This window comes from Dipodomys spectabilis, unplaced genomic scaffold (assembly GCF_019054845.1).
Source record: "Dipodomys spectabilis isolate Male_0828 unplaced genomic scaffold, ASM1905484v1 ptg000032l, whole genome shotgun sequence".
Classification (NCBI taxonomy): domain Eukaryota; kingdom Metazoa; phylum Chordata; class Mammalia; order Rodentia; family Heteromyidae; genus Dipodomys; species Dipodomys spectabilis.
In genome coordinates this window covers 29280053-29302312 of record NW_024870709.1, presented here as the reverse complement: position 1 = coordinate 29302312, position 22260 = coordinate 29280053, and the positions used below count along the sequence as shown (strand labels likewise).

The window sequence follows — 22260 nt, the reverse complement described above, 5'->3', positions numbered from 1 at the left end:
TGTTATTATTACAGTGAGCTCCAATTTTTATCAGTTAAGACTTTTTTTTTTTTTAGCATTTACATATACTTTTTTATATTATGAATCATCCATTGAACTACAATGTCTTTGTTAGTCTACTAGACAGTTTTTTCTTATGGTGTCATTATAGTATTGCTCAACTTTGTTTTCCAATTTTTCAATATCATATATGGTTCAGGACTCTGATGTTGAAGAAAAGTTGCTTGATAAATGGAACTGGATTCCTATGGCTCAACATGAACTTCACTGCTTACACTTCAACTTCATTTATTACATCCTACACATTCACAATTACATCCTACATATTACTGTTTGCATACCACACAGAAACAGGAAAGGTAAGAAACATTTTCAAGGTAAATAGATGTATTTTATTTCATTCTAATCAACACTGTAGTATTCCTGACCTCCCAAAGTATTAGAGCAAATAGAACTACGCTTCATTTGAAATCCGCTCAGCCCATATAGTAATAGGACAGAAGATGATAGGAGATAGTCATCAGATCCATCTAAGATTTGCAATAGTTGTTCATATTCTTGCCCTCAGTGTTTCAGTTACTCAGACAATTCATTATGGCTTTTTAAATTTTGTGATAAGCAGTACTTACTAGGAACTTTTCTGCTTTGTTAATATTAAATTTCCTAAGCTCTTGACAAGCTAACATTGTTATCTAGTCTCTATCTCCTTTACTTTAATACATTTATAGATCCATACATCTATCCTTTATATGTAATGCTCCAATCTCATATTCAATTATGAGATAAAGGAGCCAAGATGGAGAGTATAATGGGAAGCCAGGCACTATTGGCTCACCCGTCATCCTAGCTACTCAGGTTAAGATCTGAGGACTGAAGTTTGAAGCCAGCCTGGGTATACAAATAAGAAAGACATTTCCAATTAGCCAGTAAAAAGTAGAAAATGGAGGTGTGGCTCAAGTGTAGAATAACAGACACGAATGAAAAACCTAATCAAGAGGGAAAGGTTCTGAATCCAAGTCCCAGAAATGGCATGCATGCATATATACACATACACGCACACACACACACACACACACACACACACACACACACACACACACACACACACACACACACACACACCACTAGGAGAAGGGATGTAGGAAACAAAGTGGGCAAAAACCCCCACATTTGGTTATCTGAAGAGGGTCTGATGACCTAGGTTTAAAACATATCAATGATTCATGTAGATCGTAAATTTCTCTCCACTCAGCTTTTGGTATTTGTTAAGAAATATTCACTCACCACATGTTTTGTCCTATAAAAAATAGGACAAAGAGTCTCTAAACTCACCGGCCATTCCAAAGTTAAGCTGAGGCATTTCTTCAGTCTTTGCTTTCTTGGGACTTGGCAGATCTCTTGAAGAGTCAGGCGGAAAGGCCCAAAGTTTCTTTCGTGGATTGACAGTGGGTGTTGGTGATTTCACAGGCTTGTTTGTGGTAGGACACCATTTGTAGCCAGGATTTGCTTTCATAAATGCATCTTTATACTACAAATTTTAAAAAAACAGAACATTTTAATTAACATAGATTAAAATATTCTAATAGCCTTTACTCTATTCCCCACTCATTGATGATGGGAAAAATATTTTTAGTGGTTTTTATGGCTTTCCTCAGAAAAATGAATTTCAGCAGTCTCAGACTTTTCTAGTATCTGAAGAAAGGGCTTTGTCAAGAGGAGTACCAGATGCAGTCTAATGATCTAAGTTCAAAATATAACTCTACTTCAGCCAGTTGTCATTGTTTAACAATTCTGGACTCAGTTCTAATACCTATAACTTTACCTGCTGATGTAAACTTTATTTTCAAATTGAGATATTAATAGTGTAAAGGAGTTTCACTATAATGCTACAAAAGCAAAAAGTGTACTTTGATTAAGTTCACTCCTCTATTACTGTCCTGTAATACCAGCTCACTTCATCAGCTTTCAGTCTTCTGTGAATCTCATTAGGTTGTCTTCACATACATGGACAGACAGACATATATACACATACAAACATGCGTACATACATGCTTTAATTTGACAGAGTTCAATCTTCTCATCCTCCATCCCTCTTCCCATTGATAGTCCTCCCTATTACATTCTTATTCTATCATTATCATCATTCTAGATCTAGATTTCACAAATGAGCAAAAAATATTTGGTATTTGGCTTTTAAGCTTATTTCATCTATTTCCATATCCAACCATTCTCCTACAAATAACTTTCTCTCTCCTTTCTTCCTTCCTTCCCTCTTTCCTTCCTTCCTTCCTTTCCTTTCCTTTCTTTCCTTCCCCTATCCCCACTCTCTTTATTATTATTATTTTTTGGTGGTGGTGGTGGTGGTGGTGGTGCTAATCCTGGGGCTTGAACTCAGGGTCTGGGCACTGTCTCTGAGCTTTTTTTGCTCAAGGGTATTGTTCTATCACTTGAGCCACAGCTGAATTTCCAGCTTTCTGGTGGTTAATTGGAGATAAGAGAATCACAGACTTCCTTACCTAAACTGGTCGAAACCAAATCCTCAGAGCTCATCCTCCTCCTGGGAGCTAGAAATTAAAGGCATAAGCCTTGGCACATGGTACAATTTTTTTAATGGCTAACTAGTACTCCATGGCATGTGTCTGTCTGATAGCTATCTATCTATCTATCTATCTACTATCCCATATTTTTCTTCATCTATCTTAGCTGATTTCATTGATTTACATTCCTTATAACACATGTCTAAGAGAGGTATGGAAGGGTCATAAGTAGGTCTATTTTGGTAAAAGGGCACATATGATCAAATGCATGAACAAGCTCTAAAAGCTATGATGTGTTATGTTGCTATGAATCCATCACAAACTCAGTTTTTCTTGAGAGTCTCCACCTTCACTGCCAACATCTTTCTATCTGCTTCATTTTCTTTGGCTTTCTTCTGTTATCCTCTCTCCTAACTCTACTACCTCTCTCTTTTTATGATAGTATTAAGTGAAATGTATTATTGATATTTATTGTCCACTGTCTAGTAATGTTAGCTGATAAAGATGAATTTTCCATGTATTCAACTGTTACTACTGTATATTTTATTAACATAATTGTTCAACCTCACAGGTTTATCTTCTAAAATGGTCAGCATATGACATTTATTATAAGCTACAAATACCTTTCAATTTAGTCCCAGAGGAAAAATAATGTCCTTTAACCTTTGTGTAAGGAAAGAATATGTAACATAAACTTTCCCCCATGATTTCATTATAAATCATATAAATAAAAGCTGTAATGTACATAAAGATGCAATGTCTAGTATTCCAAAGTTATCTATGCTCAAATTTTCTGAATAAATACCTGCAAGATGGAAATTTATGTGTTTATACACCAACGAGATAAGCATACAAAAGTCTAACATGTAGACCCAATTGTCTTACAAAATAATAAACATGGGCTGTGGGGCCAAAGCCAAACTAGAATTTAGCGCTGTATACCAGGATGTGTTTGGAAGCATCAATGTGACATGAGACATCACCACATCGCATTCATCTGCATGGGGGATGTACATATTCAGTTGAGGCAGACAAATAGCCTTGCCTGCTGTCTGGAGATGGAAAGTGACAAATGGAAGGCAGAGGTAAGAATGCAATAGCAGACACATACATCATTACTCTTCCCAAATAAAAGGCATATGGACTAGGTTTGTCAGACAGACACTCATTTGGACAAAGGTCACTACTCTACAAAGTGACAAGCCTTTCAAATACATTTATTAAGGTATTTGTCATGAGAAATAAAATTATCTTCATTGCAGTTCAGTTTGTAAAGAAGCAAATCCCAACTGCGAAAGATGCTAGATGGTATCACTAGCACTCATTTCTTTGTTCCATACCTGCCCTCCTCTCTTCTTCATCTTCATGTTAGATATGTCTGTTCCTAGTAAGATGTCAGTGTTTGCTAAGAATCAGTTAGTAATTTGTTTTGTAAAAAACAGTAAATATAATGAAAATGCTAATAACTTCATCCTGACAAATGAATTATTGTCAGCATCAAATATTTTTAAATGTAGTTGAAGATACTAATAAAGGCCAGCTTACACTAATTCATAACAGAAAGCTTGTTGTGCTGAAGACAACATAAAGCAGTGACAGTTACCACACCACAATCATTTCTCTGTCATTTATATTCCATCCACCTTCACTGCCAATACTTTGTGAATACTGGCTAAATGACCGCCTCTTACTAGTCACTGGGGACAAGAAACATGATAAAATAAAGAGCTCTCCACTCCCAATACTTACAATCTACAATTAACTATACAGTATATATGTGTAAATATAATACTTATAAACCATATATACGTATATATGGTATATACATACATACATATATATACATGTATGTATGTATGTATATGGTCTATAAGTCTTGCCCTAACTTAGGCATGAAAAATGGTTTGCATGAGTGCCAAAAAGGTTTTTACCTATGAATAGAATAACAGAAAGCAAGAAAGAAATCTGGAACATGGAACTAGGAATTTACTATACAGAACACTAATCTTGCATCTTATCACAATATTCATTGTTCAGATTCTTTTTTAATTATATTTTATCGTCTTTAAGTAACAAAAGAATTACCATAAAAGAATTTCCAGGAAATAGAAAGACTTGGAGAAAATTATATGAAGTGAAGTAAGCCAGGCCCAAAGAAACATAGGCCCCATGGTTTCCCTTATTTGCAGTAACTAACTAGTATATGTCTGGGACAAGCAGAAAAGCTCGGGGAAGATGATGTTAAGCAAAATGAAAAAGCTCGGGGAAGATGATGTTAAGCAAAATGAACCCCAAGATAGGGACGCAGTGGTTTTTTCTTCCTTGCTATTGTTTCTGATGTATTTATAAGGTACCATGTGTTTTTTTTGTCCTTTTATATGTCCCTCCCTCATGGCATAACCCCACTTTTCACTGTATTTGATGTTGGTATAATTTGGGGAGGGTAAGGGAAAAAACAAAATGTTTAAATAGGGATACAGATTGACCCACTGCAACAATGAGATATACAAGACACTATGTCGAAAAACCAACTTTACAATTTAGGCGGGGCTGGGAGGTCGTGGGAGGTGTGTGGGGGTGTAGTTGAGGAGGTGAGAGGGAAGGGATAGTAGGGAAAAAAATAAGAATTTCCATAAAATCGGTTTATAAGTATAATGCATCTTGATCAATGTTACTCTTTCATCATTCTCTCTTATCTTTCCCAATTTTTCAGATTTTTAATAGAAATACTCAATACTATAATACTTGTTCTGTCAATATACAAATAATGGGTTTTTCATTTATTAACTTACATTGAGGATTGATTCTTAGTTCTCATACATGCTAAACATGCACTATGCCAGAAAGCTATACTACAGGCCCCCAAATCCAGTAATGTATTGAACAGAAGGCTTTATGAATTTAGGAGACAGAGGAAACAATAGTGTTTATACTGAAGGTATTAAAGCACAGATAGGAATGTCATAAATACAAGTAAAACCAGTGTATGTGCACTAAGTGATGCAGAGACAGGAGTGAAGATGACTTATTTGTCCTTGGAACGAGGTACCTCTCATCAATCACTTGCTCTGAATCAGCTCTAAGAATCAATAGAAAGTCTTGATCATCTGTTGAGTGAGATTATTAGGAAAGGGAATACAAAGAAGGCTGGATAAGGGAGCAATGTAGGGACATTTTGTATATTGTCTGAAGTAAATAACCAAGTGAAATTATTACCAAACAGGTCAACCAGGTGGGGAAAAATCTATCATCACAGGATTAAATGGCCAAGAGATACACTCTACCTATCCCTAAATAATCCATGAGATTTTGATTTTTTTTGATGCTACAGGACTCCTTTATCCTCCAGAACAGCCATTGTAGGCTACTGGTCCTAAGATTTCAGTGAAAGACTCTTATAGATGAGAAGACTGGTTTTCAATTCTGGATTTCAAAATTCTTTCAGTGAATGAAAATTTGCCTCTTGTCCTCCAATTTCTTGTAACAGATGTAATTCCTAATACAAGGCACTTAGTGATGCTGGCTCCCTTCTCCTAAGACTCTGCTCTGACCCACCACTCTCATTTTCTTTAACATCAATAATAAACTAGCAATTCTGTTACTGATTCTACTATCATTAAATACATACTCTTTGTCATAGTATTATTTCTCCTTTTTATTTTGACAATGACATTATAATGTTATGTTACGCTATTAAAATAAGGTCTCATGCTTTTCCAGATCATTTACGTAAATGGAATCTGATCAACAAAACACCTTAATAAATAAAAGGAATTCTCCAAATAGTTTTTTTTTACCTGACGATGAAAGCCCTCATATTTCTAGCTTTTATTACAGTATAGATCTTCTATATGGAGTAAAAGAAATGTCAATGAGGATATCGGTATAACCAGGACAGATGCCTAGTGCAGGTATGTGAAGTATTACCAGAAAAGAAAATCTAAAAGAACTGTAAAAGATTGCACAGGAAACCATGCTTGTTTTGGAAGTACTCATGCTTGCTAGACTGGTGCTCTACCTCTTGATCCATATCTAGACTTGTTCTGGCTGGTTATTTTCAAAATAGGTTCTCATAAACTTTTCTGCCTGGACTGACCTCAAATCACAATCCTTTCACTCTCAGCTTCTTGAGTAGCTACAGTTATATTCATAAGCCACAACTCACAGGTACCTGATCTTTAAAAACAAATTATAACTACCATAAATGCTACAGCGGTTAAAAAAAAAACAAAACCCTAGCATAGTGAGTGTCTGAGACACTCATTCCCATTGACATGCAGAATAACATTAAAGGAAGGGAGAAGAAACAAAGAGTTTTAAAAAGTGACACTAATCTTAACTTCTTTGGTTTGGGGACTTTTCTTCATTGAAATTTAAAAAGTATCATTAGGATAATACAACTCAATGCACTCTCTGGTAGGAGCTATTCTTGCTGGCTGTTTTTAATATGAAGAAAATTTATTACACTGCTTCACATAATACCAAATTAAGTTTATGGTTTTAACTGAATAAAAATATATTATTAGCTTGAACCTTTTATAGTAAAGCTACTCTAGTAAGAATGATAAAGTTGAGGAAGCAAACTTGATTGGTGTGACCAGGAAACCATGTGGCAGTCATAATTTGTTTTCATACACACACACACACACACACACACACACACACACACACACACACACACACACACACACGCAGGCAGAGTTTGTTTGTATATATACCTTTTAAGGTATAGTTTAACAGAGTAATTTAGGTAATTAGGAGAAAAGTTAGGTTACTAAGTTCTTACTTGCTTTATAAAATCAAAATTTGTTTTGATCAAGAATTAAAATTAAAATTAAAAAATCAAGAACTAAAATCAAGAATTTGTTTAAAATGTTAATATTATTACTTTTTTTTTTTTTTTTGGTTGGTCGTGGGGCTTGAACTCTGGGCCTGAACGCTGTCCCTCAGCTCTTCAGCTCAAGGCTAGCACTCTACCACTTGAGCTACAACGCCACTTCCTATTATTACTTCTTTTAAGGGTTCAAGTAATATCATTTTGGAGGGACTAAAAAAGTTATCTGCCAAAGGTCCTTTCTGAAAATAGATACAAAGGTAAAACATAAAATATTGACTAACTGGTCTAATTCATAGACTAATACAATTAGTCTAATTCATATACTGATAGTTGGAGTTCTGAGATCTTCAAGTTTTCTTTAAAACATGTTTTTTTAGACTTAATAATCTCTTTAAAGGCTAAACTTTTTTCCTTACAAATCAGTTTATAACAAAAATGTGTACATTTTTCAAGTATTAACATTTATTCACATCCCCTTTAATGTGATATTTAGGTATTGGATCCTTCAGTAAATTTTACATCTAACATCTGCAGCTGAACACTAACACGAGTATGACAGACTTAGTTTATTTTTTAATTATTTTTATTGTAGAGGTGATATGCAGGAAGGTTACAGTTATATGAGTCAGGTAATGAGTACAATTCTTTTTTAATCATGTCTCCCCTTCCCTCGCTCTCTCCCAGTTTTTCCCTTCCATGTCCACCCACAAGATGTACAGTTCAGATTAAATACTCAACTTACTACTTATCAGTGATAGTGGTTTCCTATAGTCCTTATAAATTTATTTGCCTGAACATTTAAATGTTTGTGTTTGCTAAAAAATTAGCAAATAGACTAATATTTCAAAACCAGTTGGCCACTTAATTGCACTATGTCTGACTAGAGGCTACTAATCAGTGTATAATACCTGCCAAACTGGGCAAAAAAAAAAAAAAAAAAATATATATATATATATATATATATATAGTTTGATTTTGTATTTCAAACAGTTCATAATAAAAACAGTGAATTATTGCAAGAGATGTATCAAATAGCATACATAAAACTGCTCATAAAATACAACTCTAAAGCTAACATTTGTATAGAGTATCAAAAGCTATAATGTTTGAATATATGTGTTTTTTATTTGCATCTTAAAACCACATTATGAAGGCAGGCATCTTGACTGTCATTTTAAATTATGGGAATCCAAAACATCTCAAAGAAAGGAAGTTAAGTATGAGAATCCAAGCTTTATTTTTGGGTTTAGATTGTTTAGAAAAGTCAACATTTCTAGGATTCAGTGTTCTGATTTGTAGAATAGCTTTTAGAGAATATCAACTCATGTGACTGCTTTGAATATTAAGTATTCAATGAGAACATTGGCAATGACAAATTGACATTTAAGTTTATTAGCATTAAAAATAAACATAGGAATATTATTTTATTGCAATCAATTTCATTTATTGTGCTGAGAATCAGACTTAAAACTGGGACCAGACCTAAGATTTGTGCTACTGAGACATGTCCTGAATCCTCAATATTTTCTTAGATACAATTAGAAAGAATATAAGACCTAATATCTAGAACGTAAGAAAGGAAATAGTCTAAGAAACAAGGAAAAAGGTAGTCTATATATGGTTTTATTACTCACTTCTGTTCTAAGTGTGGAGGTCCCAATTATACCACAGTCAGAAAATCACATACAGTAAGTTCTTTGATTAGGTGTAACCAAGAAAACTCATAATTGATAGTGTACCCAAAAGAAAATCCCATGGAAAAATTACTAAGTGGAAATTCAGAAGAACAAAGTATCTGAGAATCATTGTTAAACAGAGATCAATTGGATATTAAAGATCTCACCAAATTATAGACTATAATAATAAATAATAAATAATAATAGGTTGGAACTTTATGTTTTCAAATGTTTAAAGACATCTGAATACTTTTAATAGAAAAGTGTATAAGAAAGTTTTAAGGGAAAATATATTTTTTAAAAAGTGATTTTTAAAGGAGCACTAAAGTTTCATCTATCTGGTAATCATGTTTAGCATCTACTTCACAAGGATGGTGGATGACAGAGCCATACTAGATAGCAAAGTTCTAGAGCATGCTTTGAGAACACAAATTCTGGAGGCATAATACAAAAGAGCTAAGAAAAAGTCTTTAGATTTTATAACTCATGAGAAATGTGGCTATAACTTCTTTGGAGTAGAGTTCATTTTAAATAAAACCCAAACAAGGGAATAAAAATCCCTTATACAAATTAATCTCAATAAAAAAATAAGTTGATTTTTTCCCTACATTAATGTTCAGGCAGAACTAATCATTTAAAACACAATGAAGTTTTGTATCTGGGGCCAATGACTTACACCTATAATCCTGGGTACTTTGGAGGCAGAGATCTGAAGAACACAATTCGAAAGCCTTTGAGACTCCAATAAACTCCACTATAAACTCCACAATAAACTCCAATAAACTACCACTACCAAAAAAGCAAGAAGTAGAGCTGTGGCCTAAGTGGTAGAGCGATAGCCCCTGAACAAAAAAAGCTTAGGAATAGTGCCAACGTCCAAAGTTGAAGCCTAAAATGGATAACAAAACAAAATAAAATAAAACCAACAACACACACACAAAAAAACCCACCAGTTTTGTAATGATGGTAATATATCCTTGCATATTGACAACAGATACTAACATCAAGAGCTAATATGGTTTACCTACTATTTTCTATTACATTTAATTCCATAGCAGTTCTATTGACATTCAACTAATCATACTAGATTTCAGCTTGATTTCTTGTGATGATTGTCATATTTACCCTTATATTACCATCTCCTGTGGACTCACCCACACAAACTAGGTAAAAAACCACTTCCTAGTTCCTAAAGTGATTTCATTTTCCTACATCTATTTTCAACCTCTCAATCCTATACCAAAACCAAGGACTTTGTAAAGCCTTTTCTACCCTCCTTCTATAGAAGCACTCTTCCCACAAGACATGACATTTTAGCATTACCATTCTTTATATATTTTACCCAAGACCACTTATCTCTCACTTATCTAAAGAAAATAGGATAAAGACACATAATAAAAGGCACAAAGTCCAACAGAAAAGAATGTCCTTAGCTCCAATTCAATGACCATATGACTAAATAAGGTACTATTTAGAGTCTTCTTTTGACTTTACATAGTTGCACCTAACTCAATAAATGCATGCATTCGGCCTCATACCACTGATCAAAGAGAAGAATAATTTCTTAAAGTTCACTGGGATTGTTAAAGTTCGCAGATGCTCTCACCCTCTTTATACTAACTCTTTCTGCTGAAGGTTAATATGTGTGATGAATCAAATTCAGTGTCAACACATTAATTGCAATCATTAGTTTAACTAACAAGTGGAAGGTTCCAGTAATATCCTAAGCACAAATCAAGAGTTTTGTATTCTTACATTTATATCATCTGTACATACATCACATACATATGTTGAAAGGAAAAGGAAAATTGTTTCTGCAATTTAAAAATTAGAACCTGTAAACACATTTAAAAATTAGAACCTGTAAACAACCAAAACATTGCTATGTCATATTTCTTAAATTAAGAAAGCAACGGGTTAAATCCTCAGGATAGTATGTTTTAGATTACTTGTATATCATTGCTTAGATAACGTCTATGGGAGAACCTGAAACCCTCACTCAACAAATTTTGTTTTACAACAATGCAAATTAGTATAGTAACTCACGAAAATGTCCAATTCTAGATTGGGACCTCATCTTACCAAATCCATAAATGTAAAATAACTAGGAGGAACAGAAATATCAAGAAGATATTTCATTTAAAAAAAAAACTTCCACAGAGTTATATTTGTTATTTATCATTCTTGCTATCAAAATATGTTCTTTGAAAACCAAAAAAAAAAGATAAATTGCATAAAAATATTTTGGTCAACTAACTACATAGCACATATGCAATAGTGTTCCACTAAGATTATATTCTTAATGGTAATGTAAATGTCTTATATAAACGCACTAATAATGCTTGTACAATGATTAAACTGCCTAAATACAAGGGTTCAAAATGCATCTTGTCATTAAGTGATGCATGGTTGTATTTCTCACTGCTATGACAATGGCAAACACATGTAATCACATTCACATATGCACTATGAGAATATTTAAATAATATTTAAATCTTGGAGCTTAAAAAAACTAAAAAGATTATGTATCTACAACAGAGATTTTTGTTTTTTTCTGTAGGCATTTGAATTCAGAACCTCATACTTGCTTGCTTTGCCTTTTGCTAAGCTGGCACTGTGCCATTTGAACAACCCCTCCAGCTCAGTTTTTTGCTAGTGTTTTAGAAGATGGAATCTCAAACTCTTCTGCTTCATCTGGCTTCAAACCATGGCCCACGAGATCTCAGTCTTCTTAATAGTTAAGATATATGTGTGAGCCACAAGTGAATAAAGTATTGTTTTAAAACAGTAGTAGTTGATAGTGGCCTTCTATCACTATCAACTACCACTTAAGTAGTATTGGTGCCTAAACTGACATTTTAAGTAAGCCTGCAATATTAACACAAAGCACCAGCCCAGTTACATGTACATTAATAGAACTGTGAAAACATACAGTAAATAAGTTGAAGCCAGTAAGAATCATGACTAGAGACCCAATTGTATAATAATTTTGAAAGTACCTTAATCTTTCAAAAGGAACTAGAAATAAGAGGACCTTTCATAAGAGCAACTATAAATGAGACAAGCTAAACTGTAGGACATTATGGTTTTCACATTTAGGTTGTAGGGGACCATATTAACAATTTCATTATAACACCACACAATGACAAACATTGTGAACCTAATTAATTAGTGAGGGATTTCCTGTGCAAAAATAATACTTCTTCCTCTTAAAAGTGGCCACCTATTGGGTTGTAAATTAGTTGTATTTAAGAGAAGGCAAATAATATACTGTGAATATGCTTCTGTTACCAAAAAACAATTCACAAACAAACTCAAGAGCTTAATTATAGGAAGTTTATGCAGCTCCCTGTGAGGTTTCAGATATTTATCATGTAAGCATGATTATGAAAGGATATAAGGCTATTTAATGAGAAAGTTTTATTGTTAATTAGTGTTATGTTAGTGGAAATCTACTGAAACTATTTGCTGCAGGTTGCTGAAATTGATTTTAAATTTTCCAGATGCCCTACATAGTTAAAATTCTATCTTTAACAGTAATCAATTCCTAAAGCCTTGTGTGATCATTAATTACACACAATTATACTAATTGCTTACTCTGGATTCAAATTTCCCTGAACATCTTGTAAGAAATTATTGTTACCTTATTAAACTACTGTTACCTTATTAAACAATTCAATAAAACCACAACAAGGGAAGTATTATTTTTTTTCTACTACTAAGGTATCTAGTAAAATTTCTTGAAATGAATTTGAAATTGAATTTTATCCCTGCTAGGTCCTCTTGTCACCGCCCCCTCCCCACCCCCCAAGTTCACTAAATGTTTAAGTGGTGGAGTTTTTCATGAACAACTCCAAAAAAAAGATATTTGAATTATTCTTGTCAGGTTAAACCACAATCATAACAGCTTTGCTTATCCCTACTTCCACTAAATCCAATCACAATACATTTAAATGTTCAGTGTTCTTATAATAATTCTAGATTAATTTAGAAATAGCACCAGGGGCTGGGAATGTGGCTTAGTGGTAGAGTGCTTGCCTTGATTAAGAGAGCTCAGGGACAGTGCCTTGGCAGTGCCTAGGACAGTGCCTGAGTTCAAGCCCTAGGACTGAAGGAAAGGAGGGAGGGAGGGAGGGAGGGGAAAAGAAATAGCACCAGTATCTAACTTTAGAAGAAACTTAGGAACTACTATCATTTTAGTATTACTGAAAGTTCTACCACTTTGAATAGCCTTCCTATATGAAAATGTTTCTTGCTAACTACTGCCTATACTGTGTTTACATGCATATACAGAAAAATATAGCTTGTTCTATTGCCATTCATTCATTAGATATTCATATTCAGGATGTACTACTATCAACAGCAACAAGTTGAAATACTTCTATTAATAATTGTTAAAGCTGAGGGACATATAGATCTTTGTCCACTTTCTTTATTCTAACAACATTAAAAAAGAAGCTAATACCCAATGATAGACTTATCTAGATCACAAAGATACTTAGCACCAGACAACAACTCTTTCTAATGACAACCATTAGAATAATACCCAATTATCATCTTTATCATGGGCATTGTCTGACAGCAGAAAGTGAGTTCCTAAAAAACTTAAAAATTATCAATCAATAAATATATCACTATTTATAGTAAACTATCCATAATAAATCAATACATCAATCCTTTATAACAGTAGGAATATAGACAATTAGAAAAACTTGGTAATAAATGACTCTTGGGAATCTTTACCAGCATTTCTAAGGTAGAAATGGAACGACATGAACAAAGAAAGCTCTTATATTTCCACTTAGTATCTGAGATTCAGGATGCAACTTCTAGACTTTCAATAAGTGCTCTATATTTGATAGAGTGGGAATTACAGAAGTGTTTACTCACAATCATCATCACTCCTTATCCTTGTAACCTACCTCCTTAGCCATGTCTGTATATTTCTGTTTTTCCTTTGGATCGAGAACAGCCCACCAATCAGCTAGTATCTTGGTAGCACCTCGGTTATCAAGCCTAGGGTGTTCTTGACGGACAAGGGAGCGATGGCGTTTGCAAAATAAAAGAAATGCATTCATTGGTCTCCTGGCACGCTGTTCTGGTGATTCATCATCTTCAGTCTCACCAACATCTTGCTCTAGGCCATCGGCCCCAAGAAGCTGAACCTATCACCAACAAAAACAAAAGCCAAGTAGTTAACATATCTTGAACAATGTTGTTTGAACAATCAGTTTGGGTTTTGTACCTAAAAATTAAAAAGAAAAAAATCATTAACTGATGAATATCCTGCTCAGTGTCTGTAACAACTTTGCAGTCTACATTACAGCATATTACACTGTGCTGTAATTGCTTACATTTTTGTCACTCACTGAACAGTGAGAGCCTTCTGAGGGCAAAAATTATCTTTCAGCTGGGCAACGGTGGCTCACGCCTATAACTCTAGCTACTCAGGAGGCTGAGATCTGAGGATCATGGTTCAAAGCCAGTCCAGGCTGGAAAGTCCATGAGACTCTTGTCTCCAATAAAACACTCACTAAACCAGAAGTGGTGCTGTGGCTCAATTGGGAGCTGAAGAGCTGAGGATCAGCACCCAGACCCAGAGTTCAAGCCCCATGACCAGGAAACAAAAAAATAAAAAACAAAAAACAACTCATCTAATATAACTCATCTAATTGCTAAATGAATAAACTTATTTTGGGGTTAGTAGGTCTTAAAACTAACAACACACACACAAAATCCATGCATGGTAGCTCTTTCTCTTTAAAAAGTGCTTTTAGACAGCTAATAATGAGATAATTCTTGCCATAAAACAGATAAAATAAAGCTAATACAGTCCATTAAGTGTTCTTTACAAGTGGAAGTGTCTATTGTAAATAATCAAAATAAATATTTACATGATTATTTGAAAGTACTACACTACACATCTTTAATCCTGTAAATACCAAGCTGCTGTGTCAAGTGAAATGTTATAACAATATGAGTAAATTCCTCTGGGCTTAAATCATCAAAATCCATTTGGAATCCTCATTCCTAAGTAAGCACTTTGCTTCATCATTGTCTTCAGAACTCCAACAAAGCTCAGATTTTCAATGTTACTTCCCTATGGCCACTTTGTCCTACGGTCCAGTCTTTCTCTTTTTAATCTTTCCCTAACACTTGCAGCATATGGATTCCAGATTAAATTTCCTAATGCATATGTGATTATCGAATCTCAGAAAATATTAGGATTGGTAAGTATCTTCTAAGGCTAAAATATGACTCAGTGATGTTTCCTGGAAATGTAAGAAGAAATCCAAAATGTGTACTAAAGTCATTATAAAATTTCTTGTACTATAGTTGAAATCAGGAAGAATCAAGATAGTTATTAATCTATATTATGCAGAAAGGCAGTAATTCTGAAGCTTCAATGTGGATGGAATTTGTTAGAGATGTTTAAAACATAGATTGCTAGGCTCTATTCTAAGACTTCTCTGATTACATAGGTCTGGAGTGGATCCTAAGAATTCATATTTCTAACAAGCTCCAGGGGATGTGAATACTACTGGTGAGTCAGGTCATACTTTGAGAACCACAATTACAGAGTAATCGTGTTCTTTTAAACAATGTTTACTGGACAAGTGTTATAAGCAGATTCTCTAGGACAAACTACTTCCTTCATTGACTTTGTATTGTTTAAGTCTTTTGTAAAGTACATATTGCAAATGCAATTAATCATTAGTTATCTTCAAATACAAATGGTCCAAAAATGTTGAAGTCAGACCTGACTTTGAAATATATTAAGGGATTTTTATTAAAAATAAAGGCTACCAATCTCTCTCATTATATATATAATAATTAACAATGATTTGTATTTTTTCAAAGAACATTTATTTGATATTCCTTAATTTAAGTAGCTAAGGTAAAATTAGGAATGACACTATATTATCTAAGCTGAGGAAGTGTGCCTTTTCATCCCATTACTAAATTTTAAGACCCAAGCTAAAAACTGGGGAAAGGAGATCACTATTTGAGGTATGAGAAATAGAGATAACTAAATAAAAAGTAGTGTGATAACTGAAATAAGAAAACAGAGAGATAATGAAGCACTCATGATGAGTAGCAGCATAAGAAAGTCTCCAAAGAAAAGGTGCAGTCTAAGCTAAAATTTGAAAGATGAATCAAAAAGTATCAGGTAGTCCATAGGAAGATAAAGTAACAAGGATAAAGGTTTGAAGTTCTGTTAGAGCATCAACATGCAGTTCCTTAGCACTGGTACATAAAACATGAGAATAGGGTTTGGAAAATAATGCTGTAGAAAATGAGTCATTTTATAAATAACGTGTTCTTGCCTTAGTAAAAAGCAAGTACTTAATCGAGTGGTTCCAGATTATATGGATCAGTAGAAAGCATTTAAGTTCATTTCCAACCGTGTCCTGTGACTATCGCTGTTGCATTGGTTCACCCTTTGTCCTTTGTCTCACTCTTTTGTGATTCCCCTTCCCTTCCAGATAAATGAATATACAAGACACGGGGTACCAAAATCAAAAACAGTGACCAGAGAAGAAGAAAAAAGAAAGAAAAAAAAATAACTTCACATGTCACATTAAATAAAAAAACAAAAAAACAAATAACTCTTATTTCCATATCTTGCAGTTCATTTCGATTAGCATTTTTTTCTCCCACGTAAAACTTTTATTTATTTATTTTTATTGTGAAAATACCATACAGAGGGTTACAATTACATGGGCAAGGTAATGAGTACATTTCTTATCAAGCATTGTTACCTCCTCCTTTGTTTCCCCTTACCATCCCTTTCCATCTCCCCCCACACCCCCATATGGTCATACGGACATAGCTATTAGCCTATTGTGATCCTCTGCTATGACTATCCTAAACATACACTAATTATTAGAAATGAGGGAAACCATGGAGCCTATGTTTCTTTGGGTCTGGCTTACTTCACTTAATATTTTTTCCAAGTCTTTCTATTTCCTTATGAATGGGATGATGTCATTCTTTCTGATGGAATATAGAACCACATTTTCTTGATCCATTCATCTACTAAGGGGATCTTAACTACTTTTTACGTTATACTGATTTCAATAAATTAGATAAAAGGTGAGTGAATAAAGAATAAAAGTCAAAAAAACTGAACTCAAAATTGAACCAAATACTTTTAATCTATTTGTAGAATATTTTGTTTTGTTAGAATAAGAAAGGAGGAATAAAACCTACTTCCCTTAAGGAAAGTAGAAGAAAAGACAAGTACAGTGGCAGACAAGGGGACAGACAGGTACATAGAGGAGGTAGAAGAATAATTTCTGCTGGGTTCTGTTATCTTTGTGGAAAAGTAATGGTGATAGATACTACACAGGGAACTCAGAGATGATGTTAGGAGGTAAGTACACAGAGGAAGGAAGGAAGGAAGGAAGGAAGGAAGGAAGGAAGGAAGGAAGGAAGGAAGGAAGGAAGGAAGGAAGGAAGGAAGGAAGGAAGGAAGGAAGGAAGGAGGGAGGGAGAGAGGGAGGGAGGGAGGGAGGGAGGGAGGGAAGGGAAGGAAGGGAAAGAAGAGAAGGAAGAGAAGGGAGGACGGACAGAGGGACGGAGGCACGGAGGGAAAATACAATAGGAGATAAGTGCACAAATGGATAGAGGCAAAAACACTGCAGGGTAGCTGCCAGGTGAGCACATCAAATTTCATGAGCATCCCTATCTCAGTGAATTTTAACATTATTTACAATCATAAGTATACAGAAATTTGAATTAATAAGAAACTGCTTCTAAGTTACTAGGATGAATACTTAAAGATCAATCTTAAAATGTAAATTTAGGAGTTAAACAAAATTTAGGTTATGTTGACTTTTAGAAACATACCTTTCATACTATACCTGTTTACTATATTTTTAAAGTATTATTATTGAAACTTCTTTAGGGAATGGAAATATTACCTTATCAATATCTTCTTCTTCGTCTTCCTCCTCCTCCTCTTCTGAAAAGTCCAAAAGTTTCTTTGCTAGCAATGGATGCCACTGAAGACACTTCCGTTTTGGTCGTTTTCCAGTCCCTTCTTCTGTTGAATCTTTATTTCTATTACTGCCTTTCATTACTAGAACCTGTAGAAAGAAAAGACAGAGACGCACAAAGAAATTAAGGTAAATTTGATTAAAATTAGTTTATTTTGCTCTTTTAGCTTTAATTGGATTATAACTTTAATGACTAAACTGTTCTACCAGCTCAGACATTTACTAGATTCAGTGAGACTTCTAAGTACATAGTCAAGCATTTATTTTAGTGGGCTAAATTGAGCTAATAAAAACGTCTTTTATGAAACATAAAACCTACAAAAGCTTTAGGATGATTACTGGCTATGATGTTCTGTTTGTATTTATTTGATAGTGCTTCTCCATTTTCCATTTAATGAAAGACACCTTCCTAAGGGAGCAGAGTATCCCAGGGAGGTAGTCTCCCAGAAGTTCTATGACCATTCCCATTTTACTATAACTTTTATAGTGAATTTTTCATTCTACACTAAGATATTACTATGCTTGTGTTATTACCAAATGAGTAATATGTAAAAATCAAATGGATCTGGATTTGGAATAAAACTGTTCTATAAGATAACATAAATTTATGACAAAACAAAGCCAATATGCTTCCATGTTTCTATGTTTTGCTTCAGGACATTTTTTTTTAAATGTGATTGGCTGAAATAGTTAAGAAATAAGCAGGCTATAAATCTTACAGAAGCCCTAAGTTCTCTATCATTTCAAATAACTTTAAGTAAAGTTATTCTTGATGATAAAAAGCAACATATGTTGATATTATTCAGGTGATAAGAACATATATTATAAAGTTTGCCCTCCCTAGGATATCCAAGCCCACATTCCAGAGGTAACTTTACTGAGTTCATATGTGTCTTCTCAACTGTTTTTTTCCTGGTTTATTATTTCTCTTTCATTTGATAAATACATTACCATTTATAATACTCTTGCAAAAGTCAACATAGTGAACTGCTCATGAATGGGTTTTATGAAACACATAGTTGTTGGTACCTGGTGATAGCACTGGATAAGCCTGCATAATTATGCCTCTAAACATTTAATACATATTAAAACTGAAAGTTGGGTCCATAAACATATATAGATTCATTCAGTCCTCAAAAGCCTTATAAACAATTTAGCTAGCACAGGCAAGCAAACCATATTCTTTGGAATTGAGGCTATTCTCTATTTCAAATGAATAAAAAAATAAAGATAAAAAACCCAAACATCAAAAGTCATTGTTACTTTCCTAGGGCATGCACAGCTTCATTTTAAAGATTTGAGTATCTGATCAATCCAGTATTTGTTTTGAAAACAGAAATGAGAAGGATTTAACTTCCTCTTTTTCTCTAAATACCAATACTATTTCTTAAATAATCCAGTGTCTTTGGAATGTCACTTCTTTTTATTATACTTTTATGTTATACTAAATTATCATATGTATATGAATTTATTTCTAGATTCTCCTATTATTAATCATCTCCCTCTAATTGCTAGCCTAACAGATGACTAATTGAAATATACTTAGGAACTGTGCATTCTGTATCTTTTTTTTACAAATGCATAACTACATATGTTATTTAGTAATTCAAAATTGTATCTCTCATGTTCTTCTCACTAGATCTATTGATCTTGTTTTCTGTTGCAATAACTATATAATATTCCAAATTATAAATACAGGGGCTAGGAAGGTGACTCAGTGGTAGAGTGCTTGCCTTGCATGCATGAGGCCCTGGGTTCAATTCCTCAGCACCTTGTGGCTCAAGTGGTAGGGCACTAGCCTTGAGCTAAAGAGCTGAGGGACAGAGCCCACACCCAGAGTTCAGGCCCCACGACCGTCAAAAATATATATATATATAAATACATTTACAATTTACTTAATCTACTACTGAAGGACTAGTCTTTTATTGAGGCTTCCAAATAAAATGCTCACTTCAATAAAGTCCAATAGTTTTCATTTTGATTTTTTTAAAAAGATTCATTAATTTATTCAGAGCCATGTCCAGACCAAAAACAAAAAACAAAAGAAAGAAAAGGGAAAAGAAAACAATGTTCCCATGGCTTTGTTAGTAATAAACTGCTGAATATCTAAAATAATGACATGATTTGTGTGGCTGCTTTAAGAGTATAAGAAATTACTAAAAACTAAATGGAACTAGTTATCTGGTATGCTCTTAAAAGAACAAAGATTTCCTGTGAATTGACAGACCATTTAACAATCCCCTTTCTATCTACAAATAAAACTTGGCACATGCAACTGAATTTCTAAAAATACCAATGCTGTACGAAGAGAAAAGAAAATGGCTATTTCTGTGGTTTATTAATCACTTCAGGGTAAGTTGTCTGAGGGCCCAATATTTTATGATAACAGCTTTTTTAAAAAAATAGTAGTACATGAAATTAATGGGAAATTGCAAGTCAGGAGTCTTTATCATCTGGAATGGGTAAAGAGATTGCTAGTGCCTAAAGAAAACTATATTTTTAGTCCTAAGGTTTCTGAGTTAAAATATGTTATTTTGTTTAATATGTATTATACTACTTAATTTACACACACACACACACACACACACACACACACACACCACTTTGCATTTTGGTACTGTGAAGTTAGCAGAAATCTTGAGCCAAAATAAATCTTTTATAACTTCATTGGCCTCAAGTATATTGTTCACAGTGATAGAAAGCTAACCCCTATATTCATCTTTCTTTGCACTTCAAACCATTTCTAGATTACTCATAATATGAAATGCAATATAAATGTATGCATTATTGTTATAAGGTATTGTTAGAAGAGTAGTGACAAGACATAAAAGTTAGTACATAATCAGCATATATCTTTTTTCCTGAATATTTTCAACCCATGGTTGATTGAATCCAATAACACGCATGCCTTTATATGTAATTTTAATATTCAAAGACAAAATAGAAGCTCAGTAATCAAATAATGGGTAGTACATGTGACACAACATTTACAGTTCACATTCATCCCCATTTGAATCCCCTGCTCTCATTCTGTGCATGTAGTCCATATAAGGTATTTCAGTTACAATACCTTTACTGATCTTTCTTTCTTCCCTTCTCTCTTTTTTATTCCTTTCCATCTTTCCCTTTTCCTCCTTTCTTTTGTTTTGAGACAGTGACGTTATAGAAACCAGACTGGCTTTGAATTTGCTATCCTCCTGATTCAGCCTTTCCAGGGTTGGAATTATAAGTGGGCAGATCCACCCACTTCCACTACACTGTGTTTTTCTGATACTCCAAATACCAATTGCTCCCTATCCAGAAATACATTGGAAAGAAAGACATTGCATTGGTGATGGCATTTACTACATTTTCTCTTGAATTGTAATTATTTTGGTACATCCCACTCTACTTTTTTCTGTGCTTGGCATCATCCCTACCAACTGTAACACCAGAATTAGTTATTTCTGAGGACTGTCTCCAACAACTGTACAAACCTCAGTGCTAACCTGTGTAACTATTTTGGCACACTATGGTGAGTTCAAAACTATCCACCACTTCTTCCATTTCCCTAATTCAAGATATCCTTTCCTAAGTGGAAAAGAAAGGGTATGCAGACTAAGGTGATACATGATGTTTGTTTCCCCCCCAACTGGACTGGGGGGGGGGGGGGGGGAGTAGGTATATTTTTAGCATGGACAAAAGAAAAATAAACGAGTAAGTGAATTGGAGACAATATATCTTAGACAAAATGACCAAGACAAGAGTAATCAAATGATCATGAAATAATCCAAATGATCATGAAATAATCCGTGCTGTAAACTGGGCAATTAATCATCTATAGTTATCTAACTAGGTTTTAATTTCCTACAGGTCTATTTTACTGAAGAAAACAGTAGAAGGGAAATATGTTCCTGATAGAATAAAAGAAAACAATGGAAGAAACTGGCAAAGGAAAAAAAAAAAATGAGTATGACACTAGAACTCCCTTTCAACAGTGAGGAATAGGAAAATTTATTGGTTTTAATGGTGACAGGAGTAATCTTGGAACTATTTTGCCACTAAATGTCCTTCCTCCTTGTTCCTGAACAAGAACACATGAGGCTAACAGCCTGGATGCAATAAATGAAATAACTGATGGGACTTCCTTCAAAGAGGTCACTTTTCCATTTTAGACTGAATCCCTAGAATAAGTGAACTCAAGTTATTAAGAAACTCTGTACTTTAAA

The 22260-nt window shown here is 33.9% G+C and overlaps 1 protein-coding gene across 8 annotated transcripts in view; it reads right to left on the bottom strand.

Annotated features, from left to right (window-relative positions):
* The window catches only part of Bbx (BBX high mobility group box domain containing), a 218316-nt gene that overhangs the window by 65993 nt on the left and 130063 nt on the right, over positions 1-22260 (bottom strand). For all 8 annotated transcript variants that reach the window (XM_042676675.1, XM_042676679.1, XM_042676681.1 and 5 more), the window contains 3 exons: positions 17978-18142; positions 13973-14215; positions 1333-1528 (listed from right to left, as the gene is read on the bottom strand). In XM_042676675.1, coding sequence (XP_042532609.1) covers positions 1333-1528; positions 13973-14215; positions 17978-18133 — 595 coding nt within the window. In that variant the 5' untranslated portion in view covers positions 18134-18142. The remainder of the gene's footprint in view (positions 1-1332; positions 1529-13972; positions 14216-17977; positions 18143-22260) is intronic.